This window comes from Sebastes umbrosus, chromosome 6 (genome assembly GCF_015220745.1).
Source record: "Sebastes umbrosus isolate fSebUmb1 chromosome 6, fSebUmb1.pri, whole genome shotgun sequence".
Lineage (NCBI taxonomy): Eukaryota > Metazoa > Chordata > Actinopteri > Perciformes > Sebastidae > Sebastes > Sebastes umbrosus.
The window spans coordinates 27,271,800-27,298,133 of NC_051274.1; the positions used below are offsets into that span (position 1 = coordinate 27,271,800).

Here is a 26,334-nt window from a genome sequence, read left to right on the forward strand (position 1 = left end):
ACAGTAGAAGCACACTGCATGCAAACAAGTGAATTATACAGTACATACTCTGTGTCTGTATCTCTTTGTAACACTAGTCAGATGGCAATAAAAATAAAAATAGAGATACTAACATCCACCAGGAGGTGTTGATGTGTGAAAATAAACTGAAACGCTCTCTGTGTGTGTTTTGTTTTTCTCTTTGTTTATAGGTTTTTCTGGCGAAGGTCCTTAACCACATGGTGCCCAGCCTCACTCTGGGCTCCATCGATTCCAAGTGGATCTCACGGGATAAGACGCAGGTGAGAGACACATGTCGGTGTGTGTGTGTTTGGCTAGGAGAGCTGCATTGTTAATCTGTGATTGAAATATCAGGAGTGGGGGCGTCACGGAAAACAGAAGTTACAAGGTCTCAAGGGGGAAACTTGCGTGTGTGGTTCATGTGTACGTGTGTGAAGTCATGCACCAAATTCAGTTGACGGTCCCTGGAGGAAAGCCCACCCCACAATACATAATTTGAATTCTTTCCAAGCCGCCCGCAAGTAGTCAGTCTTGTCTTGCCAAGTTTGCGTGTGTGTAATACCTCAAGTGGGTTGAATTGTGTTAGTTGTAATTATAAAAACAGGTGCATGTACGGTGTCACCGACAGGACAAGGGGACCAAATTGCTTGCTGTGTACTGTATTTAGTTGTGTGTGTATTTTGAATGAACCACAGAAGAGACAAAAACACACATGCAGGCACGTCTGCTCACCTCTAATAGCACGTATTTGTGCCTGTGGGCGTGCTTTGTGTTTCTTTGTACTGTTGGGGTTGCGTGTACATACTTCATTCCTGTGTTTTTCTGTAAGTATTGACACATCAAAGCCGGCGTTTCATAAACGGTCTGAAGCAACAACATCCTGCTACTTCAGCTTCCTACAGTCTGTTGGAGGAAGTAAACCTACATGACCCAATGAAAGAAAAAAGTACTTTAAAGATAGTTATAGAAGGATGGCATGTGATACAGGTGCTGACTAGATGTATGCATGACACGTTAACTGTATGGCTGTATGGTACATGATTGGGTCGTATCGTGCTATAATTATATTCCTCACAGTAACTGTTTTTACGTTCTTTCATGTGTTTTGGAGTACGAGCGAAAAGAGTGGAAAGATCCACCTTGTTCCATCACTGAATATGAGACTATTCTGTGCAGCTAAAACTAGCTCCACCTCGAACAGCTATAACATTCAAATGCTGCTGACGTTGCATGAGTATTTAAGAATTAAATCATGTATCAGTAACAGGGGGCATTTTTCAGTTTTTCTGAACCAGTACTTTTACTTTTGATGCATTAAGTACAACTTCCCGATCTCGCAGAAAGAAGAAAACACAAACAGCCCAAGTTGACCAATCACAGTTCTTGCGGTCCCCATGTGGTATCTCCATAGGCACCGTAAACTAGGGCTGCAGCTAATGATTATTGTCAGTATTGATTAATCTGCTAATTATCTTCTAGATTAATAGTTGATAAATTGTTTGGTTTATATAATTTCAGAAACTAGTGAAGAGTGTTCATCCCAGTTTCTCAAAGTTTTGTTTTGTCGATCCAAAACTCGAAGAGATATTCAATATAAAACAGAGAGAAGCAGGAAATCTCCATATTTGAGAGGCTGAAAATAGCATGAAAAATGACTTTAACAATTAATCGATTATCAAAATAGTTGGCTATAAAAAAATTCTGTTGATCGGCTAATCTATCAGTCGACTAATCGTTGCAGCTCTACCATAAACCAAACTTGTAGTTACATTTTGAGGAGCAACACGCACGTAGCCGCCGTACGTATTACTTAATGCAGACGTATAAGTGAAGCTTTAACGCACTTACATAAGGATATAATGTCAGAGGCTCAGCAAGACGTTTTATGACACAAATCACATATAAACAAGCAAAAATCTCTCTTTACGTATATTTACTGTAACTTTACCTTTCCACAGGGAGATTAAATGTGGAACTATCAGTCCAGCAAAACAGTTTAAAGATTATTTGTTTTATCTAATTAATTCCTTTTTGTGATATGATGTTATCTCAGTTCATTCACCTTTAAGACGGCGTTCCTGAGCTGCTGAACAGGTCGTGTTGTGTCACATCTCAGTTTACAGTCATTCATTATTTAAAGCAGCAGCGCATGTGGCCTGAGAGAAGCTGTTTCTGTTAGAGTGGGCCATCAGCTCTGTTTACATATAACATGGATAGAAATGATTGTGTGAGCACGTATGGAACTTGAGAGTATTCATGTTTAATGTAAGAAAAACAGAGTGTTCCTGCTGTTCAACTTTAAACTAATGTAAAGAGTCACATCAACAGTATTTTCTGTGCCTCTCCCTCCTCTTACTCTTATTTTTCTTTCCATACGGTGCCCCATTCATTTATTTATGACTCCAATTTGCCAACTCTCATAGTTTTCCCAGGAGACTTCTTATTTTCATGGCTCAGCTCTTTTCTCCCACGGAGGCACTGATTCTCTTGACTTTCTTCCATATTTGGATTAAACTACAAAGTGTATTCCACTTGTTAAATATGGATGCTTAACACAAACATCCAGACCTTGCACTAAATGTCCTCTTACTCTAAATGTCCTACAAAATGTAGTTTCTATACAGATAAATGACAAATCAGAATCAAGGGAGATATGTGATAAACTTGAGCATCGTCCACCTCGCCCCACAACTCTTTCTTGTCTCTCTCTCCTGCCAGGTGGAGGCGTATGTCAACGATGACCTGGTCTTCCACGGCGGCGTGCGGGTGTCGTTCGGCATGCAGCTGATGGGGGCGGCGGCGCGCATCGAGAGGGAGATCCCGACCATCAGCTGGCCCTTCTTCATCCTGCACGGCGACGACGACAGACTCTGCGACATCAGAGGCTCCAAGCTGATGTACGAGAACACTCCGAGCTCAGACAAGAAACTCAAGGTGGGGACGAGTTGTTTACGGGGAAATTTAGGAAGGTCTTGGATTCGATCCCCGGTCTGGGCAGGGACCTTTCTGTGTGGAGTTTGCATGTTGTCCCCGTGTTCGTGTGAGTTTCCTCCGGGTTCTCCGGTTTCCTCCCACCACCAAAACATGTATCCCCCCAGGAGGGTTGCATCTGGAAGGGCATCCGGCGTAAAACCTATGCCAAATCAATGTGCGGATCAATGATCCGCTGTGGCGACCCCTAATGGGTGCATCCGAAAGACGAACAACAACATTGATACAAACTTGTATCAAGTGGCTTCATGTTGTTCTCACTGTTCCTTTTTTAAAAACCTGTTACATACAAAACCAAAATATTAGGGAATAATGTATCACACCACTGCCTTCTGACATTTAAAAATGACACGTATTGGCTGTGTGAGAGGTTGTGACAGTTAGCAAAAAACATGATGCTTTTGTGGCTGACTGATACAGAAAGTGCAACTTGAAGCAGTGTAAAAATGCTTACTGTTGCCTTTGATACATGTAAAATCAGTTCAGCTTTTGGGCACAAGGTCAGTGCCTAAAATATGCAAATATATGCGTGGATATGTAAGTTTTAAATAATTAAAGTGGATTATTATATAATTGAATGAAACCTTTTCCTCTAATACTCAGCCCTCTCACACACATCTAGAGCTGACTCCAGCAGGGTGCTTTCACTGACAGGCAGACTGGAGGTTGTTTGACCTCCAGTGATTCTTCCTCTTCTGCAGTAAGATGTGTATTTGTGAAGAAGGAAGTTCACACGCTTTTTTTTCACCACATTTATTCCCATGAGGGACGTAAAATAAAACTGAAGTGAAAAAGAGACGAGAGTTAAAGAGAGTTCCTGCTCACTTCCTATATTTGTGGATGTTGTTGCATTCTATTGAATCAGGTGGCGTTCATGAGGTGCAGTGACTGCTTTATCATTTATCAAAGAGAGGATTGATGCACCAAATTGTCTCATTATCATCATTATAATATCAGGTATAGTATCAGGAAATCTGTTTATCACAGAAAAGCACCTGATTATTTTAATTCATATTTCCCTGTAGGTTTAGCTAAGCATGATGCATTTGTCTCAACTTTAACCCCTGACTGGAATTAGACTTAAAATTGTCCTGAGACTCACATTTTTTGAACAGCTTCCTTGTTGCCATCTCTCTCTCTCTGACTCCGTCTCTCATTGCTCCCGTTCAGGTCTACGAGGGAGCCTACCACGCCCTTCACCACGAGCTCCCAGAGGTGGCTGAGAACGTGCTGAAGGAGGTGACCGGCTGGATCACGGAGCGCATTCCCGCCGCTACGACATCGCAACAACCAAACGGCTCCTAGAATCGTGACTTTGACTACCCGGTCAGCGCTCCACAGGCAACTGCCAACCCAAGAGGCCTGCCCACTCTCCAGTCAGGCATAACAAAACTACCACTACACTCTCTGGTCTGGAAAATAGATCTAGACTGACATTATTCTGACTTATATATCCAGCTCTCCTGTGTATCTCAATCAACCCAAGTTACACTGATTTAAATAGGACGATGGGGTCAGAAACCACTTCTTATTATAGATACAGCAGTTTCCCTGCAACACTTATGATCAGGGATGTGTCTCATGTATTACCCGGTCACCATTTGATCATCTCCATAAGACCTCACTGAGGTCAAGTTAAGTACAGTTTAAGCTACAGTATGCTGGGGTTCGAAGTGCAATAATGACGTTTCCTCCTTATTTATACAAACACAAGCCAGCAGCTCTTTTTTAGGAAGTAATGACAAACGTTATGAAATACATTATTAATCTGCACAGGCACATTTCCTTTTTGCTCCTCCCCTCTTAACAGACAGGTCAGAGGTCTGTCTTCAATGGACAACATCAGTGGATACAAGACAGATAGTGACACTCTCTCTCTCTCTCTGCAGGTGGGAATTAGAGGGAGAGGTTAAAGTTCAAAAGGTCCCCCCCTCTATGTGACCTTTGACCTTTTAAGGTCACAGTCGATTTCACTGTTAGGGTCATTCTCTGCAGCCGTAACTTCATTAAGCTCAGGCTGCAGACGAGAGCCCGGCTGGGAAACAAAATTCTTGTTACTGTGGACAAAAGAGCAGCTCTCTTCTGTTCACTCAGCATCTGTCAGTTGGTGGACACTTTAATTCAGATCACCTTTAAATAATATGTTCATGCATGGGCGGCCACAGTGGGAATCCATCCCCTCAGAACAATGCCGTAGTCAGAGTTTTTTTAGGAAAACAGGATGTTCTCTAGAATGGATTCCAGACGAGGAGGGACAGAAAGTGATATCACTGAGAATGTAGTCTGACTCACCGGATGTAGACCGTGGGCTTAAAGACTGTTACACACCGGGGGGGCTTTTTTTTGTGTAATTAATTCGCACATCAATGTATTTTTTTGAACTGCTCTTTTTGTCATGAATATTTAAAGGCACGGTCACACATTCTCAAAATTAACATTCGCCTCCCGTTCACTTCAATTCTATATGAGTGAAGGGGTGAAAAAGCATTCACTTCAGGTTGCGGAGCAAATTCTCATCTCCGCATTTGCATGGAGTTCAACTTTGGTGAACTTTCAGGCGACTATCACCTCGGCAGGTTACCGTCACTATCCTCGCTTTACTTCTCCATGTTCCCAAAGTATAAACCTGTCACTTCTCAAAGTGTGACAGCACTTGACGTCAGCCCTGGCTTCAAATAGGTTTTTAACGACACCATAGCAATAATGTCACAGTAGCCTATATCTTTGGTAGCCGTTAATTATAAGCTAGACAGACACACGCTGAGCTCACCATCTCATATTGTCAGGTAGGCTGTAATTAGCAGGTATACGATTTTTCCACCTATTCATCAAGCAGGAGAAAGTTTCAGCAGCACGAGTCAAGAGTTTTAAAGTTTGTTCATCCACCCCCAACATCAAACATGGAGGGATGAAACATTTAGTGGCAGTTCAGACATACACGTGTTGTTGACTTCAGACATCACGCATGACTTATAGAAAACACATCTATTTAGCAGTTCTTGGAAAGAGGCTGGACCGTGTCATCGTGGCTTTTTAGGAGGTTTTTTTCTTTTCTTTATCACACAGAGTTCAAAGGGACTCACGCAGGGAGTGTAGGGCAAGCACGGTGCGGTAACCACGGTGACCGTTACTCACGTGTCACCACGGCAGCAGGCCGACGGCAAGGTAGAATTGTTTTTACTCCATTTTACATGTGTAGTAACCACGGTGATCACGACAAGACTGATAGAATGAGCGGAAATTCTGGCTTCATGCCCGTTCTGTCTCTTTCTAACTTTATATTTCCTCACTCTGTCTCTCCCTATCTGACCCCGTGTCACACTGTTTCACCACCTCTGTGTTTTAGTTGCCGTGGTGACCAGCGCTCTTTGTTCTGTCCATCACAGAGCCCCTTGTTCTACTGCTAATTCAAACATCTTGTACTGTCAGCCACCCACACCGTCTCTAGTGGTCAATCATCAGAACAGCAACAGGTTATATTTCAGGATAGTTTTCAGCTGGCTCTTTTCGCCAGAGAACTGCCACTCGCTTTAACAGGAGACACAACTTAATCTTGACTCTGCTAAGCTTAAACCCACTAAATGACTTCAGGGATGCAAAAACTTCTGACTTCAGTCTGTACATGAGAGTGTGACCTAAAATTGCCCGCTGACATGTCCTGCAGCCACTTTCCAGCTCTGATGTGTTTTGCTATTTTTATCTTTATTGTCTATGATGTTTGCGAACTGTTCTCTAAGATGCATTGGAAAATTAGATATTAATGAATTGAGATCAGTAGGAAACGTAAGACAATATTGTAAATTTTCTACACAAAGCATCTTCTTAGGCATCAGAAAACATTAGGGCCGCAACTAAGGATTATTTTCATTGTTTATTAATCTGTTGATTATTTCCTCGACTAATCAATTAGTTGTTTGGTCTATAAAATGTCAGAAAACGGTGAAAAATGTCGATCAGTGTTTCCCAAAGCCAAAGACGACGTCCTCAAATGTCTTGTTTTGTCCACAACTCAAAGATATTCAGTTTACCGTCATAGAGGAGCAAAGAAACCAAAAATATTCACATTTAAGAAGCTGGAATCAGAGAACTTGACTTTTATTTCTTAAAAAAATTACTCAAACCGATTATCAAAATATTTGGCGATTAATTTAATACTTGACAACTTGTCGATTAATCATTGCAGCTCTAGAAGACATTTTACCAGACCAGATATCAGGTTACATTGCCGTGGGTGCAGACATAGATTGAGATGTAATGTATTCATCGGTCCCAGTGGGAGTCAGACCCTCAACCTCATATCACAACACTTCAAACACAATCTCCTCCTGATTGGGCTGCAGCAGGCACAGCACACACACACACACACACACACACACACACACACACACACACACACATACAGGCTGCACAGTCCCAGTTGTATTCAGTCTGCTAATAGCACCCCTGCTGCACCATCCAGGATCCTATATATGTAGCCGTACATTTAAAATGCTCCACCTGTCAGACTACACAAGTGCATATTACTGCTGTTATGGGGGCGGAGAGAGATGGAGATGGAGAGTGAAGAAGAGAGAGAAGCTGTCAGTAACCATGGCAGCACACAGTGAAAAATGTGTATTTGTTAATGGTGCAGGATGTGAAGCAGACGTTGCTGCGCTTTCAGAGCTGCTTGTCCATTTTGCTGCTCTGAGGATTCCCTTTTGTGTGAGCGTGGAGATAAGAGAGCAAACAATTAGCATCATCAGCTCGCGGTGAATAATAAGAGCGGCACACACTCGCTGAATTCAAATCAGGCAGGGCTGCTGTTTGTACAGAAAACACACTATTTCTATTTTTCAAAGAATGATTTCTTTGGAATTTTTAAGGCCAAATTAAGGAGGAATCCACCACTAGATTTCATTCCTATTATACACCTGTCTTAAAGGTGTGTAATCCCTGACACAATCTTGTAAAGCCTTGTACTGTTAGCATCCCCTGTCCACGCCAATATCCTTTTCTACAAGCATGAATCGTATGCAGGTTTGCCATACTGAGAGATAGCCATGTACAGATGCATTGCTCTGTTAATATGTAATAATCCACTCGACTGTTAATATCTTTTTTTATTTGGGACTGTAGTTCTAAGGGAGAGAAAATAAGGAAGGCAGGAAACCGCTGAGTCTAATTGGGCTACAGCTTCTCTGACAAAGCGAAATTCAGTGGGCCTGCTGGTTTGTGAATGGGGCCGTTGTTTTGTTTTGTTTTTTTATCTCGACTTTATGACTGTTTCTAAGAAAAGAGCTGTTATATATAATGGAGGACTGAGGGGCACAGGCCAGTCTTTCTGTGATTTTATGAGATTAACATGCACAGGAACCATTCAGTGCAGAGTTTGCATGCATGAAGCGTCAGTGCTCACAGCAAGAGTTGAAGAGGTTTTCTCCAAAATGCTTTAAATGCATGAAAAAATAAGTTCTACCTGAAGTAAGTGAGATTATCCAGGTTGTTAAAGTGTCATCATTTCCTCTCCTGAGAGCTTAAAGGTATATTATGCAACAGTTGTAGGTTGGTGTTTGTAAACACATTCAAAGTTGGCCTCGGCTCCGAGAGAGCAGCGGTGGACGAGCGGGCTATAGAGTGAATGAAGAGAGGGAGCGGCGTTAGTGGGAACAAAGCAGCGAATCAGAGAAATAAAACGTTACTTTTTTATTGTTTCATGGCGGTTACGTTCTAAAACAGAGGAACAGGGGAACTCACAGTGATGTAACAAACCCGTTCTCATCCGTCAAACACGACCGCAAAGCATCTACAGGGGGACTTGTGCCCATCGATGTGTCGCTTAATGCTTGTGCCTTGGTATCAGAAGCCGAGAGGCGTGACAAATCAGTGGTATTTGACTCTCTGAACGGGCTGCACACCCTGTGTGCTGTTATTGGCTGGAGGTTACACCCCCATGTGGGGCCTAAAGGCTGTTTACAGACGCCAAGAAGTGTCCCGTGTAAAGCTAAATAATAAGAAAAGAGAAAATACAGGCAGAGGGCTGCAGGGTGTCTGCAGAAACAGACACCGACACACACTTCTAGTGGGTCATAACTGATGATTGAGAGGGATGATTTTTGTATCAGTCTATACATTGTTGCATATTATACCTTTAAGTTACACACTGGTTTCTAAAAATGTGTCGTTGCATTTTGGAACGAAAAACTTGTTCAAATCTTGCTGGTTCTATCAACAATGCTGACTGATTTACTTCTAGTTTTCAGACTGATTACTGAACAGAATTGTAATACACTGTATAATAGCATAGCATTGCTAACAAAACTTGATGGAAATACAGAAAATCAAGTCCCCGATGTATTTTACAGATCTTTTATTTATCTTGTCTAGAGTATTTATAGGAATTAATTTTATGTATAGGCTACTATATATATTGATTACACATCATGAAAACAAGGCACTTTTTATACCATAAATCAGTCATATTATGTCATTTTTACTGTTGATGCTCAGCTACATGAAGCTCCATAATACTTTTTGAGATGGGAACTGGTTCACGGTTGTACAGTATGTATTATGTACAGTCAGCAAAATGTATGACAATGTTTCTGATATGGTTTTGCATAGAGAGTATTTTACTACTGTGTGTTGAAGTCGTGCAGTTTGTCACAGAACTATAAATGTTTAAACCATCTGATGTTAAAATGTTTTTGTTAACAACAGGGTGTTACTGCTACAGGTTTGGGGACTTCTTTCCCAAATTTGCTTTTCAGGAACTTTCACTTTAATCCTGATGTATCTCCTCTTAAAAAAAAAACTTAAATGAAGTGGAGTGCGAGACTTGATGTAGCTCTCTGCATTCATAAAACCTTCTGTTACATCTCAGATCGAAGGTCAAAATCAGTTTGAGGACTAAAATATCAGGGTTTCTTCCAACAGCAGCATGTTTCGGGAAAAAAATAAGCATTCCACTCAATATGTCTTGTACGTCTATTTTTGGATTGTGGTCTAGTGTTGTTTGTGCCTTATTACTATGACGACTGAGCCTGTTTGTGCATGTGGGTCTGTGAGTGTGTTTTGATATAGATGAACTGTACAGAGCTGCGTTCAGCACATCAGTTTCTCTGGTTTTCTGGTTGTCACATCTGGTTCTGTTTCTGTTGTCTGATTGTCTGTCTCTTTCTATTTCTGTCCAATCAGTCTCTAAATCTTTTCAGCACAGGCTGAGATATAAATACCTCCCAGCTCCTTTAAACACCTGTTTTGTTTTAGTCTGCCTAAAGACACCCACATTATGAAGAAACACAATACTTAACATTGAATATGAGGCATTTACCCTCCTTGGGTTGCTATAATGACTGAAAACAGGAAGTTCTGTCCATCACATGATAATAACACAAGGATCTGTAACACAACAAGAACCATTGACTGTCCTGTATTGAATGATTTCATTATTCGTCCTTGTTGTTATTTGTACATGTTGAGATTCTGGGAGGATGTTGTAAAAATGATAATGTCAAACTTTGAGTCATTGCAGACGTGTTGAACAAAGATACACTAATAGATTAAATCAACATGATAAATTACTTCTTCTTTTTTTTTTAACCAAACGCAAAAGGCTGTATCTGTACTTTGTCTTTGTTTTTTCAAGGTTGGAATTTAGATTTCATTCAAGCAAAAACTACAAAATAGCGTAGCACTAAAATATTCACAGTTGACTTCTGTATTAATGAGCAGAACTTGAGACAAACTTGTTTCTCATTACTTGTTCTTTTGTCGGCTGGAAGAATATTCATGAACAAACAAACACTTCTGGTCATAGTTACTGTTACTGGTAAGGATCTTTATTTTAACTGAGGAGGCTGTAGCGGAACACTCAGATATGTGATGTAAAAATTAGGACGATGAAATGTGAATTGTTGTTAGGAAAAGCAATGCCAATCGAAATATTACTTTTTTTATGGGAAAACCCTAAAATAAATCAAACCCTAATATGATCATGCATTGACATAAAGTTTGAAATTAACTGTGTTTATAGGCGTTATGTTGAAGCATATCACATTCTTGAGTCTTCCTTGTAAAGTATGTGTTGTTTGTTTTAACGGTTTATTAAATACTGGATGACACTTTATTTGAAAAGCCCAGTGCTGATACTCAACTATCAACTATCAATTTTTAATACTCCTGAAATCTGCATCCAAACCACTAGATGCCACTAAATCCTACACACACTGTCCCTTTAACTCAAATATTATACATTGTGTCTTTTCACTGATGCATTGTAGTCACTTCATAATAAGTTGAGTATCGGCATTCGACAATTTAATTCAAGTGTGACAAAATATTGTACATAAAATGTAATAATCAAAGTACTTCTGAATCACTGACAGTTATACTTGTTACTAGAATGTGAATAATGTCCATACTCTCTTACAGAATAAACTATATGACTGTTTAACGGTGCCGCCTGACTGCAGTACTTTCACAGCTTCTCTTCATAACGAGTTCATTGTGAAGATAAATGCTTTAATTTAGCTTCATAGTTCAGTTAATTGTTAAACTATATTTGGACAACGCAGTAAACACTTTATAAGAAGGAACGAGCATCATGTGTGGGAAACTTTTTTGTTTTGTTTTGTGTGGTTCTGGCCTGTTAGGGAAGGGGGAAGTTGGCTGAGACACATGGTCAGTATTGTCTGTCAAACTGGTTTCTGTGGTGTTTCATGTGAAAAACTCAAGTGCGATGCAGGATAACATAGATAGATGTACTTTATTGATCCCAAATGAGTCCAGTCAGATGTCTGAGAGAACTACTCGATATGTTTCAATGGTCTTTCATGAAGCTTATGGGAAAATTCAGGCAGGAAGACCCTCTTTACACTCTCTGTGGGAAATGATTGTGTTACAGCAGCAGGTTATCCAGGCAATGCACAGGAACAGTAAATACACAGTAAATATACTGTACATATCAACGCTTAGGATAAATATCCATACAATACACAATATAAAGAATATATTAGAATACACCATATACCAGACTACCACAACTAACATAGAAAATATAAAACTTGAACATAGAGTAACATATAATATACATTAGCAAAGTGAAATAACAGTGGATAACATTACCCAGATTTAAATAATTTAGATCCAGAAGTTGACTTGGTTGTTATAGCACACATCAGCCAGTAGGTGGAGGTATTGCATCACAAAATCCATTGAAGAAAGTCTCTGTTATATGAATGTAGTGTTTCCAGATCAGCTAACACACATACAAGTCATGAATGAACCAAATATTTGGCTCAAGATATAATATACAGAGATTTCTGTTCTATATTCTAGGACTCTTACTTTTCAATCTCAGGGCATGGATTTGCCCTGACCTTAATCTGACTTTACTCTGAGGTCCTTTTGTGATAAAATCTTACTGTACTTACCACCAAAGCATTTTGAGCTCTATAGCTGTAGTTTCCAAAGCACTGATTTTGATAACACACTTCATATCAAACACATGCTCTACTGTATTTATCTTTTGTGGTGTTTTCCTCTATCACTGATAGTCTGAACAGTCAAAATCTTCAATTATAATCTCCAGGAATTAGACAGTAGTGTCATTTAAGATTATTTCTTGAGTCATTGCTGGTTTTATTTGGCTCCATACATTGAAAAGTGACGAGGTTCACAAGCCAGGAAACCCATATCACTGCAAGCATATGGTACAGTACTGCTCATCATCCCTCTGTTTTCTCTCAGTAAATCTCTCTTTTCTCATCCTCCTCCGCCTTGTGCAGTCTCATGTCAACACCTGATAACGACTAAAGACAAAACTGTACGTCAGCAGTCCAAGACAGATGTTTGGGATACAAAAACACACACAGTATATATACACAAATCCACATTCAGTAGTATCTTTTCCACTCTATCGCTTTTGCCTTTTTCCTCTGCCCCATTTTCTCTCTCCTTCCCCTCCTCTCTCTCTCTCTGAAATGTAGGCTAGCAGCTCTCCTTGAGTCATTTTTGGCATTTGCTGGAACCACATTAGCAGCAACTCCCAAAGGATGGCACTTCTAGGAAGACTGGACTGTACATGTGAATATTCATCCGTCACTTTCAGTATAGGTTGTTGTACTGCCTCTTGTTCATATTCCTGTGGGTCCAGTGGGAAATCCCTCCACGGAAAAATGCACTCCCATGGGGGACACACTGGCATGAGTCTTTTTCACATACAGCGGTGATTAAGGGAGAACAGTAAGGTTCACAAGCTAATTGATTTCAGCAGTGCAATCAACCTCCATCATCCCTGTGAGACTGAGAAATGTCATACTGAGGATGTGGTTTATTTTGAGGTGCACAGTTTGGAATTTGGTTGTAAACATCTTTAAACAAGAAATTGCCTTTAAAGAATGTTATTTCCAAAGTTTATTCTCCCAGCAGAGGGAGCCTGGAGGTCTGTTTTTTCCTCTTGTGTTTGTTGAAAACAAAGACCTAAGCCAATCAGAAACCGGTTCGAGGAATTAAATCCGGGCTCGCTGTGGCCATGGCAACGGCTTTACCTCTGTGACAGCTGAGGAATGGAAATGGAAGAGAGGAGATGCTACATGGACTGTGTGGCGGTGCTTAGCAAACCTCTCTCAGAATAGGTACCTGTAGATCCACCCTCAGTGACCCTGCCCCGCTTCCACTGGCTCATTTCTGCAGGGCATAACTGACTGTATAGACCAAACAAGAGTAAACAAGAGCCAGAAGATGGAAGGGGGGAAACAAGAATGCACTGAAGCCGTGTGTGCAAAAATAGAAAGAAAAACAGGACTGGTGGATTTACTCAGAGGAAAATGCAATTTAGAGGAGTTACATGAAGATTTGAGAGCTGAGTGTGCCGTCTTATCTGTAACAGACCTATGAAGGAATGAAAGGACGCTAGAGAAGGGAATGAGTGAGGGATGATGAGGGCAAGCGAGGCAACTGGGGTAGAAGAAAATCTGTGAGGTTTTGAGTCTTTTTTACACGTAATCCCAGAGAGGATTTAGGCTTTTCAAGAAAGGCCTTCTGTTGCAGATTTGCAGCTGTGGCAGGGCGTCTGATCAATATGTGTTATGTCTGTTATTCAGTCAAACCACACTTAATAAAACAACACTTAAATTGGGGTTGAAATGATGTAGGTTCCTTAGGTTAAAGTGCAACAAAGTTGAGCATTTCCCTACTAATCGCAGCACAAATGCAAGTACTTTGAACACATTTTAGAAAATACATGAATTATACAGTTTGTGATTATTTCTTGTGAAATGTAATTATTCATTAATATGTAATTCCGCTTTGGCAATAATGTAACCTGAACATTCATGCCATTAAAAGCTTATTTGAATTGAATTGAATTGAATTACACAGCAAAACACATATTTGCACAGCCTTTACAGAACCAGGCACGTTAGCTAGAATTTGTTCAAGCTCTTATAAATATATTATTTTTATTATCTGATATTTCAAATTGTCAAGGCCATTTCTGTGGGTGTGGTCCTGGTTTCAGAGTACAAATAAGGTTCTGCCTTTGATCCCGCCTCTATTTATATGACTATAATCTAATTGGCTGGGGTATTCTAAGCTTCTACTCTGATTGGCCGAGGCCTTCTGTCAATCAATGTCAAACGGTTTCTGCTCACTCAGTAACCACGCCTCCTGTACAAATAAGGTTCTGCCTTTGATCCCGCCCCCTTCTTATATGACTATATCCAATTGGCTGGGGTATTCTAAGCGTCTATTCTTATTGGCCGCGTCTTCTGTCAATCAATGTCAAACGGTTTCTGTAGCCACGCCTCCTGTACAATACAGTTCTGCCTTTGATCCCGCCCCCTTCTTATAAGACTACATTTAATTGGCTGGGGTATTCTAAACTTCTATTCTGATTGGCCGCGCCTTCTGTCAATCATATGCTTACTCAGTAACCACGCCTCCTGTACAATAAGGTTCTGCCTTTGATCCCGCCCCCTTCTTAAATGACTTCATCTAATTGGCTGGGGTATTCTAAGCTTCTATTCTGATTGGTCGCGCCTTCTGTCAATCAATGTCAAACGGTTTCTGCTCACTCAGTAGCCCCGCCTCCTCACGCTTGCTTAGAGGCAACGGCTCATTCGTGCGTGTGTAGAGAGAGAGAGCCTCGCCGGGAGGGAGGAAGGAAACGTGTGTTTCAATTCATATTTGACGGGCTTCTCCTGGTTGTGATTAGCCACCGGTCCATACTGCTGGAATACCGTTAAAAAGGAGGTTTCCGTCGTGTATTTTAACGGCGTTGTGACGCAAACGCTGTAAAAGCTGTTAGGATTTGTGACCTGGCTGCAGCAGCTGACTCTGTAGTCTTGAGGTTGAGTGCAGTCGCTGGGCAGTTTGTCAGGAGGGAAAACAAGCTAACAAGTAGTTAGCAACTCAAGTAGTTAGCCAGTTAGCCTGCCTGCTCAGCCACTACAGCCACCACAGCAAGTCCCACCCTCCATCAAAGTGCGTTGGACGTCGTAAGAAGAGGCTGCAACTTAGCCAGCATCGCTGTGTGCAGCCGGCTGGCAGAAAAATAGCCGTTAGCAAGGCAACCGCCAACCAACGGTTAAAAAACGGTTGGCCAACGGTCAAAAAAAATTGGCTTTAACGTTTGGACAAGTGGAGGGATACGGGTCGCTACACTGGCAAAGAGACTGGCTAAAAAGAAGAGACGAACTATAAGAGAGAGAACAAGAAAGACACCGAGAAGAGAAAGGAGGAGGTGGACTGGCTAGTTTTAGCCGGGGAGACACACAATCTCACGTAAGTAAGTGACGGTTAAGTTGGCAGTTAGCTTACCTAACTAACTAACGGCTTTACCGGTTGCAGTGCAACTTGCTGCGTTTGCATGGCAACGGTTACCAACGGTTATACCAGCCAGCCTCTTTATCTGTGGCTTAGCTACCAACGGTCAGTGCGCCATCATACTATATAGCGGCTCAAGCTAACGGTTAATGCTTCTCCCTGAAGGTGGCAAACTAGCTAGCATGATAGCTAATGCTTTAATGGGTTGAAAGTGACACTGTGCTTGAATCAAAGCTCCTCTATGTTTTGCTGCAGTCATTGATTGTTAGATAAGTTGGATAGATAAGGGTAGTTAAGTCTTATCTGTGGAGCGAATAGAAGCACTAAACCAGTTGTCATGAGTGTGTTAGCTAATTAGCTGCTTAGCTAGCTAGTTCCAGCCGGCCACCCACCCAAGTTGTCAGTTTCTGATGATGCAAAGTAGTAATGTTACTGAAACCCACTATCTGTTCCCTCCTGTGGCAAAATGTTAGTCTCATATCTGTTTGGTGCAGCTGTGGTAACTGTGTGTTGCTTGGGTTCAACCCTAGATAAAAGTGGCTGCTCCTCAGTGACAATGTCACAGCAACACTTCATGAACGTCATTACTACCTTATTATAAATGGCAGTGCAGTATCTGTTCAGCTGTCAAACTTGATGGTTATTTCTTCCCAGTCGGTTCCCAGTACGTCCCAGTTTGCAATGCAAGGGCTGTCATCAGCCACTTTACATTCACAGGGCACACAGTGTACTTGCATAAAAAGTCAGCTGTTCATTCATTGAAAAACCACATCACAGCCCAGTACTCAAACACACAAAGTATGACTCTGTACCAAAACAAACTCTGACTAATTTTTTCTCTCTTTCTCCCTCTGTAGATAGATAGCAAACGCCGCCACCGAGCAACACACCAGCCATGAGTATTGAGATACCGGTGGGGTTGACAGAACTGCTGCAGGGCTACACTGTGGAGGTGCTGCGACAAAGGCCGTCGGACCTGGTGGATTTTGCAGTACAGTACTTCACCCGTTTGCGGGACACCAGAAGCCAGGATGGGGCCAGTTCCGGTGGCAAGACGGGGAAAGGGGTGATGTTCGATGGGGAGCCGATGCAAACAGAGTCCAACGGAGACGATGACGATGATGACGATTCTGACTTTGAGCGTAAGTTGATGTCTTGTTGTTATGATTGTCACCTGTTGTGTTGAACATGTCCCTGTGAGTGAAATGCGATCGAATGAAAGATAATTTGTGTGAGGAGGTTGGAGAGTGAAGGTGAGCCTTGAAGTCTTGTCACTGATGTAGTCAGAATCCATCTCATCTCCTCCTGAGCAACGGATTTCTCCAAGTGTCTAAGGCGTTCCGTACTTACACATACTCAGACCCAGAAAATCCCACTGAGCAGACACTTCAGCAAGAGCCCTCATCTGCCACTCATCTAATTAAGGTATTCTCCATTCTCATTATCCATCTGGCTGTCAGGATCTAAAATAGTACTTTATATCTTTTGATATGAACCATAAAGTTTCAAGGCCTTAAAAGGTGTCATTTCATTAAATATAGCTTTCCCGTCAACTCGTTTCAGAAACTGTGCGAACTCTCAAGTGAAAATTATGCCCAGACTACACAGACCTTCATGAAAGCTTTCCGCTCTTTACACTTAACTAGCATTGAAGAGGTCTTGTATTGCATTCTAGCAAGCACTGACATATAACAAGAGGCAACCTGCAGATACACTGTGATCTATAGTTACAAGGGATTTTCAAAAAATGGAATATTCTTGAAAGTTTACATAGATTATCGGCCAACAGCTTATCTTTATCACGTTGCAATTGTAATGTGATATGTTTACACTTGTAACATTTTAACACGATATGATCCGAATGTTCAATCCATACTGCCAGAAAAAAATAGGCCCAAGTGTACAACTTCACAATGAAAGTAGACTTGGAATTGAATTTAATGGTGCTCTATATGATATCCAGAGCATTAATATAGGAGCAAACAACTATTTGCTATGTAAATATATAGAGGAGTGATGTCTACCTGAGCGGAAAATGAAGTTGTTCTCTCTCTGTGTGCGTTGTAATCCGAGCTTCTCCACGCTTTGTTGACATAGCCGGGCCAGCCGTGCGTGCTTTTAGTGCATGTTTGTGCGTGAGAGCGTGCCCCACTGGCTAGCTCTCTGCACTGCTCTCGTACGGCGGTTACAGCTGATAACGCCGTCCCAACCGGCGAGGCCATTGCGGCACCCCCCCCCCCCTCCAGGTTAACACTGTTAGCTCTGTCAGCACTTTTGCCGATGTTTCCACTGTTAGCACTGTTAGCTTCGAGCCGCCGACTGAGCCATCGCCATGTTGAGAGCCGTCGCCATGTTGAGAGCCGTCACCACGTTGAGAGCTGTACGGAGGCAATAGAAACAGGACTGCAACTAACAATTATTTTCATTGTCGATTAATCTCTCCATTATTTTCTTGATTAATAGATTATTTCTTTGGTCTATAAAATGGTGAAAAAAGTTAACCAGTGTTTCCCCAAAGCCCTAGATGACGTCCTCAAATGTCTTATTTCGTCCATAACTCAAAGATATTCAGTTAACTGTCATAAAGGAGTAAAGAAACCAGAAACTATTCACATTTAAGAAGCTGGAATCAGAGCAATTTGCCTTTTTTTTCTTAAAAAATTACTCAAACCGATTAATCGATTATCAAAATGGTTGGTGATTAATTTAATAGTTGACAACTAATCGATTAATCGTTGCAGCTCTAAATATAAATGCACCCAATCACGCATTTAGCACCTTTTAAATAAATAAAAATATTTTCATGGTAAAATTTGTATGTCTTATCTTAGCAACAGTATACCTATTTGAATTTAAGAGTTCACGAACTGTGTAACCTTTCCTTTGGAGCTCTTAACTATCAAGGTCCCACGCAGTATGTTACCTTTAGCAGAAGCGATGCCATGCCTCTCTTGCATCACTCCCCTGTGTTTGTCAGACTGGCAGGAGATGTAAGCTGCTCCATAGCTCAGCTCTCCTGTGTGCTGCTGAGAGCAGCGTGGCCTAGATCACATCAGCGTGCTGTGGAGCCAGAGGCTGTTACCTTGTGAATGGGGGTTCTGTTTTCTCAATGAGTTCATCCATTGTGATGATCAGCTGCGATGATCTGTGAACCTAACGTAGGTGCATCTTCTAAAATTCACTGATGTGCAAGTAGCATTTTTAAGCTAATGACAGAATTTCAAGTATGATTATGGCTTGCACAGTTTCTCTCCTGCCAGTATCATTGGCAGATACTAAGCACTGGTGGAGTGTAACATTTAGTTGCTGGGTAAAATTTTAATTCATCAGACTTGTTCCTGCGACTTGGGCTGTGTTTTTTGTGTAAACTTTAGTTCTAGTTTTACTGTGTTGTATTAATAGGTTAACCATATTTATCATGCCCCACATGCAAATCTCTGCTGAGAGCAATATTGGCCAACCTTGGAGGTTGGTACAAGCTGGCTCGGGGTAATAGAGGGATTTCAGTTTCTGTTTCTGTACTCACACAAGTGGGGTTTGGCTGCTGTCAAACAGCTGTGACCTCAGCTGAGGGAGCTGTGTGTATGTGCGTGCACGTAGTGTGTCTGTGAGTGCGTGTGTACGTGTGTGTGTGTGTGTGTGTGACGGCAAACAGATGTGTTATGACTTGATTTCACGACCGTTCAAATTCCAGCCTGGTGACGCCATGAAGCAGTTCATCCTAGTGCATTTTGATTAGCGATCAGTTGTTAAGCATTTTCCACACATCATCCAAGGTGGCAATAAAGGACAGAGAGCTGTCATTGGTGTGCTCCAGGGAGAAGCTTTCGCCTGGATGCTGTGGGTCAGGTCACACGCATGACATCCATGACAGTAGATTATCCAGCCAGTCTTGTGTACATTACCCCCAGGGGACATCCGTTTCTGATGTGAACAACACAGGCCTGTATAATGAAAGACATCATGTGCTCTTGCCTGACCACTGTTGTAGCCCACAGGTATAAAGAGTACTGTAAGGCTACTAGTTCAACAGCACATGCTCCAAAACAGTTTAATCTCGTGACAAAAATACCAAAATAACTTTTTAAACTCGGGATTGCAAAACAGGGATTGATATTCATAATTATTTCCACAGGTAACACACACACACACACATATCCCCAATCTGGTTGTATTAGTTTCAACCCTTGCAACACTGACACAGTAAATTACTTACAGTTACTAGAAATTTAGTAGTCGATACCAATACCAGTGAAATTCCACGGTTCTCAATTTGATACCATGGTGAAAAACAAAAGTAAAACAATAAATCCCATATACTTCAACATCCACTCCTTTATCACCGTTTGCATTCTGTTTTTTGTTAAGAAGTTAAATAGCTCATAATTCCGTCTCTATCATTTATGTTATATCCTCTGGATGCGTCGATCGTGAGTTTACGACATCCCAAACACATTTTCTCCGCAGATACTTTAGCTACCGTCAGGGCTCGAGGCGTCCCATTGTCCTAGGGATGATAGAAAATGTGTTTTGGACTCAGTAACGGACGCACCCTATTTTTTCCCTGATAATGCGACATTGCGAACAACAAATCTATGTTGAAATCGGCAGGACGAGGGCTAGTTAACGTTAGCTGTTAGCTCCGTGGTGTTTACCGTCTGCTAACATTAACTAGCTCTCGTCCTGCCGACTTCAACACGGGAGGTGCCATTGATTTACATTATGATGCGTTCAGGCTGGGCAATGGTAAACGTTATTATGATGTGTTCAAATGTAATCTTGTAAAATGTAGTTTTGGTGAGAAACTTGAATAAATCCAGTTGTTTTGAAGGAGATGTTTTCACAGCAATATAAAATAGATAATAGAGAGAGAATTATGACCTTTTTAGCTTCCAAAAACCAGTATGCAAACGGTGATAAAGGAATGTATGTCGAAGTACATGGGGTTTATGGTATTGAATTGGTATCGAGAATTGTGGAATTTCACTGGTATTGGTATCGACTACTAAATTTCTGGTATCATGACATCTGTGGTACTGTAGAAAAACGAGTACCGTCACATTTTTTAGAATTTTGGCATCGACTTGATACCAAAGTATTGGTTCTCGTGACATCCTTAGTCGCACGATTAGGACCACTAATGCTAGAATACAAAGGGTGTAGCTTTGTAAGCAACTAAAAGCGAAGCATATCAGTAATACAGTTTTATGGTGTGATCTGGTGACCTAGGCCTAGACGCCGTCTATGTGCTCACAACTGGTTCGTGTCCGGTTGGACTTTATATTTTGTCTCAAATATAAAATATTGTTTTACATGTTGTGTCAGAATTGTAGTGCCAATATTGAGCACATTCTCTACGGCCTGACTTTGACACTCTTTGAGAGGTTTGAAGAACTTGAGAGAAAGTCATTCTCACTTTTAGAGCGCGGCTCATGAAAACATAATGCTGCATTTATCAGGCGGTGGGTGACCTACTAGAAGTAGGCCAATGACTCATTTGGGGTTAACCTCTTGATTAGGAAATATGGCCATTGTGAAATACTGTGACGGCATAGATTAGCTCTCTGTATGAGAAGTAGTTTTATTGGACCTATGATTAAGACAGTTTATTTAAAAAATCTAGAGAGCTTCAAGGTGAAATCAGTCAGTTGTGTAACATCATGGATGTGATCTGTATCTGTTGTAAAAAGACACTCTTTCTGTTTTCTTTTATTAGGCTGCTTACAGTCAAGATGATTCACCAGTGGGCTCTTCACCTTTCATTTGCGCTGCAGGAAATTTCTGTGTATGAGTGTGCCGGCTAAACACCTACAATGTAAATGAGCGAGATAGCTGCTAATGTATTCCCATGGACAGTACAGTAGACTCCTAAAACATGACGTCCTATTTCATGTGCTTTGTTTTCCTAACAACCTGCTGCCTTAATCCAAAGCAGGATCACTACACAGGCCTAAGCTGCTCAACAAAAGGATATATTGTTTTGGACACAAACTGTTGTACCCCCATCACATCTCGTGATGTTGGGCCAAAGAGTTTTAAGTAACCCTTTCTGTGCTGAGGCTGAGCTTCAGTTAGGAAATGGTATGTTGTCAGATTGAAATAAACATTTAATTCAGAGCTGCTGTATTTTGCTGAAAAGTTAGAATAAATGTAGTTGCACTAAAACGGAGTGCTTTAGATCAGGATCACCCGCTGTCTTCTTTAAATAGACTTACCTGGTGAATCCAGGTGAAATGTGTGATCTTTCCATGGTACTCAGCATTCACTTGAGTTACAAAGGGCAGTGCTAGATGAAGGAAAGTACACGCTTTATGCAAAGAAAAAGGAGCAATACAAAGGAGGTCTTCCTAATATGTGCATGTTCTTTTTCCTTCGAGCTGGCCTGTCTAGTGTCAGTCTGGCAGTGCGTGTTCACCAAGAGAAACAGAAGGGGATGAATGGATGTCTCTGACTGAAATAAGTGGGGCTTTTTATTAAAAGATGGATGGAGGAACAGATGAGGCCCAGGGATGATAATAGAAATGAATTAAATGTGTTTTTATAAGAGAGACAGCAGGGATAAAGCAGATGCTATATGAAAACCCTATGATTGAGAGAGGCTGAGAGTCTTTTAGAAAAAAAACAATCGGCTCATGCTAACTCTCAACCGAATATAACACGGCTTTGTAGCTAGATGGCGAGTCACCTGGATACATAACAGACTTTAAGCTTAGCTCTTATTAACCCTGGACAGTGCAGGTTTTTTTTTTTTTTACCACAGATGAATGGGCAAACTTTATTTATCAAGGAACATTGGAAGATTTACCTCCGAAATGCTGCATCCTGTTTGGGGGGGTGTTTTCTCCTGAAAAGCACACGTCAGTATTTTCAAAATACTACCCAGGTGTGTTGTGTTGATTATGTGAGCGCTGGTATTTTGAAAGCAGGGTCTTGGGAAGACTCATAACATCAACAGATGCCGGTAAAGGGTTTTGTTGTTCATCGCAGCAGCTCTCTCGCACCAGTATTCCCAGATGGTTGGTTTTCGTTTTGAACTGAAGGTCTGCAATCATAACATAAGACCCATTGCTTGGAGAATACAACCAAAACTTTTAACTATAACCTTGAAAGTGGCTATGATACATAGACACTTTTCTAAGCGGGTTGTCTTGAAGTCCTGGAAAAGGCCTTGAAGGCCTTACCTGATCTGCTGTGGTTTTTAGGTGTAGCATTATTCTGGCGAGAGATTATGTGTGCCGTCAGTGTTTTTTATTAATTAAAATGTAAATAGAAGTAAGTTTTACCTAAGCTAAAATTGTTTCCCTCAGTCTCAACGTCAGTGTGTATGATGTCCACAAAGTGTTTGTGTGTAGAGCAGATGAGAATGTTTCCTGCATGTTTGTTTGTTGTTAAGCCCCTGGGGTTAATGTAGCTGGAGGCATGAGCACACACACACACACACACACACACAACGTGGTGAAATTCTGCCTCTCTGACCTCTTTCTGTCTCCCCCCTCGCTCCGTCACCTCCTCCACATTGTTGTACTTTGTTTGTATCACCCTGACTTCCTCTATGTCCCTCCATTTACTCCCTACTATTCTGGCTTTCTCTCTCTAGAAGCCCCGTTTCGACCTCAGGAACTTTCCCCCAGAACTAGGATCCTTTTGGGAACTCATTGCGTTTCGATCGCAGGGACAACTGTACCGCTTCATTCATAAAACAAGGAAGTACTGAAGTACTCTAGTATCGATTTAGGACCATTTTACGACGAGGCGAGAGACTTCTTTTTTTTTTTTTGATAACATTAAAAGTAAAGTTATGCTCTGCTGTCGGTAGGGCTGTCCCAAATAACCCTCAAACACTCAACAGAGGATTTACTGTGGAGACAGATGCTCTTAGTTTCATTTTCCTCTCTTCCGCTGCCTTTCATTCATTACATCCAATGTACATCAGTAAATACTGTACAGAAGTAAATGTCGTTGCAGTGAGACAAAACTTAAGATTTATTGTTTGTTTTTAGATTTTGAGAACTACAGGCCGCAGGGCGTGTTTACCACTGTGACCACCAGCAGCCCTCGTCCCGAGTCATGTTGCCTTTTTCATAGGTCAGCAAACTAATTTGCCTAATCTTCACAGGTCTTTAGACTGCGGTGGAAATGAGAACAACAATGGTCTGAAGGAACCTTATGATTCCTTGAAAAAGTAATACCTAAAATTACCAGGAAATTCTGGGTGGAAACCCGGCGTCTCTTTTCCCCTCTTCCTTTCTCTCGCTGATTTCCAACTTTTACCTCTCCAATACAGTAATGGTTAGGCTGTCTCATGACTGTTGTAACATACATACTATAGAAAGGGCAGAAAGAGACCTATATTTTTCTGTAGGCTACTATTTTCTCGTTTCTGATCTATTCTTATTGTATCCTATTCTCTTCTAATTCACACATTTGTGTCGTTCAGTTCTTTTTTCCTTCATTTGTGTCTGATAACTTGCCATTATACTGAGCCCCTATAGGCACTGTTAATTAGTGCAATAAGCAGAGCTGAAACGTCCATATTCATTATCCTGCAAGAACTGTGTTTGTGTGTGCTCATGGTAGTATGAGCGATTAAAAGGGAGAGGGAGCGCATGCATACACAAATACCACTGAGTGTGTAGATGTGTATGTCTGTAATAGGTGTGTGTGTGTGTGGCTGGTTTCAGTGCAGTGTTGTGCAACAGGTGACCTGATTAGCAGGCTGTAGTGTGTGTCCAGCGTGCTTTTAGCCTGCAGGCAAATCTAATGCAGCCTAGCGTCCCTACAGAGACCTGGTGGACTGGCTGACTGACAGCGCTAAGTGGAAAAGCCCTCAGACGGCTCATGCTACTCAGTCTGGCTTTCTGACTGTTTTTTAATACACTACCTGCGTGTCTGTCTCCCTGACTCGTCTCTTCAGCTCTTGTCTTTATCTCTCCCTGTTAGCTGAACTTGCTCTCTGTCTTGCTCTGTGTGTCTCTTTTCCTTACGTTTCTTTCCTCTGTTTACCAAAGTACATGAATCATTGATCATCCCTTTGAAAGCCATTCTACCTTCCTGCGTACCTGCCCGCTGTCATCATCCTTCGCCTTTCTTATCGGTTTGAGTCTCTTTCTTTGAATCTCTCTGTAGTCACATCTCTCTACATCTCCACGTACCCGTTTCTCCACCTCCTTATTTGTCCTTGTCTGTATTTTTCTCTCGTATTTTTCTACATCTATATCTTCCTGTCAGCATATTTCTGTGTCTATATCAATTCATTGAAATACGGAGAATGTTTGGAAACATTAACAGCGATGGCGAGAGACACACTGTGCAGCTGAGATACCGGAGATGAAGCAAAACAGCTTGAAACAGTGCAACCTAGCAGTTTAGGAAATGTATTTATCAATTCTTAGGCCACAGTTCATGTCACAAAGACACACTTTTTTAAAATCATGCACAAATGAGTGTCATCCTGTAGCCGTCTTTGTCTAATCTCCATGTAAGGAGCCGTGTCTGTGCATCCACTAGGTCATTTTTGTGGTTGACAAAAGGACACAAACAGAGCAGCGTATGTTTGTTTGTCATTAGGGATCCTATTTGAAAGCCATAGTGGAAAGCTGGTCTTCTTTTGTAAGAGTACAGAGAGGCAAACCCAGAAGAAAAGGAAAAACAATGAAAGAACAAATTGACAAAAAGTAATAAATGGAAAGAAAAACCCATCATGAGAAAGGAGAAAAGACAGATGAGGCAGTGGCAGAGCAGGCGGTGGTACAATCTAACTTGCTTACATTTACTGATTATCTGAACTTTGGCACTTCCTCATTCTCTGCCCTCCGGATATCTTTAGTGGCACCGCAGAAAAATGAGGAAATGGTGGAGGTTGGCAGGCCTTTAGCCAGTGGCTGTACATCCTCCTCCGCAGCTCCCGTTTGGACTTCCAACACACACCGTCTCTCTAGGTCATGATGCTGTCTGATCACTGTCTCAAGACAGTTTCAGTAAATGAACATAACCCAAAACATTTATGTGAATCTGTTAACCTTCTACTCCGAACCATCTACATTAAAAAGGATGTTTTACAATTCCTTTCTCGCATTATGTTGTTATTGTGAATTTACAAGCCATTAAAAATGTACCTCTCACATCAGACTGCATAGCTAGATGGCAACAACGTGCACACGGAATGAAAGCCACATGTCCCATTCACGGAGACAATCATATCTCCTCTGTAGGGCTGCAACTAATGATTATTTTCATTATCCATTAATCTGTTGATTATTTTCCCGATTAATCGATTGGACGTTTTGTCTCTAAAACCTCAGAAAATGGTAAAAAATGACGATCGGTGTTTCCCAAAGCCTAAGATGACGTCCTCAAATGTCTTGTATTGTCCACAACTCAAAGATATTCAGTTTACTGTCATAGAGTAGTAAAATAAAACCAGAAAATATTCACATATAAGAAGCTGAAATCAGAGAATTTTGACTTTCTTTTATTTAAATAATCACTCAAACCAATTCATCGATTAGCAAAATTAATTTAATAATTGACAACTAA

General features: G+C 41.3%; 2 protein-coding genes across 5 annotated transcripts in view; both read left to right on the forward strand.

Moving 5' to 3' along the window:
* Nucleotides 1-4,862, forward strand: part of mgll (monoglyceride lipase) — a 39,159-nt gene extending 34,297 nt beyond the window's left edge. For both annotated transcript variants that reach the window (XM_037773004.1, XM_037773003.1), the window contains 3 exons: nucleotides 192-281; nucleotides 2,719-2,934; nucleotides 4,162-4,862. In XM_037773004.1, the coding sequence (XP_037628932.1) occupies nucleotides 192-281; nucleotides 2,719-2,934; nucleotides 4,162-4,296 (441 nt within the window). In that variant the 3' untranslated portion in view covers nucleotides 4,297-4,862. The remainder of the gene's footprint in view (nucleotides 1-191; nucleotides 282-2,718; nucleotides 2,935-4,161) is intronic.
* Nucleotides 4,863-15,114: 10,252 nt separating this feature from the next.
* Nucleotides 15,115-26,334, forward strand: part of prkar2aa (protein kinase, cAMP-dependent, regulatory, type II, alpha A) — a 53,296-nt gene continuing 42,076 nt past the window's right edge. The window contains exons 1-2 of one of the 3 annotated variants that reach the window (XM_037772335.1): nucleotides 15,115-15,760; nucleotides 16,656-16,940. In XM_037772335.1, the coding sequence (XP_037628263.1) occupies nucleotides 16,694-16,940 (247 nt within the window). In that variant the 5' untranslated portion in view covers nucleotides 15,115-15,760; nucleotides 16,656-16,693. The remainder of the gene's footprint in view (nucleotides 15,761-16,655; nucleotides 16,941-26,334) is intronic. The other 2 variants (XM_037772336.1, XM_037772334.1) reach the window with 2 other exon arrangements.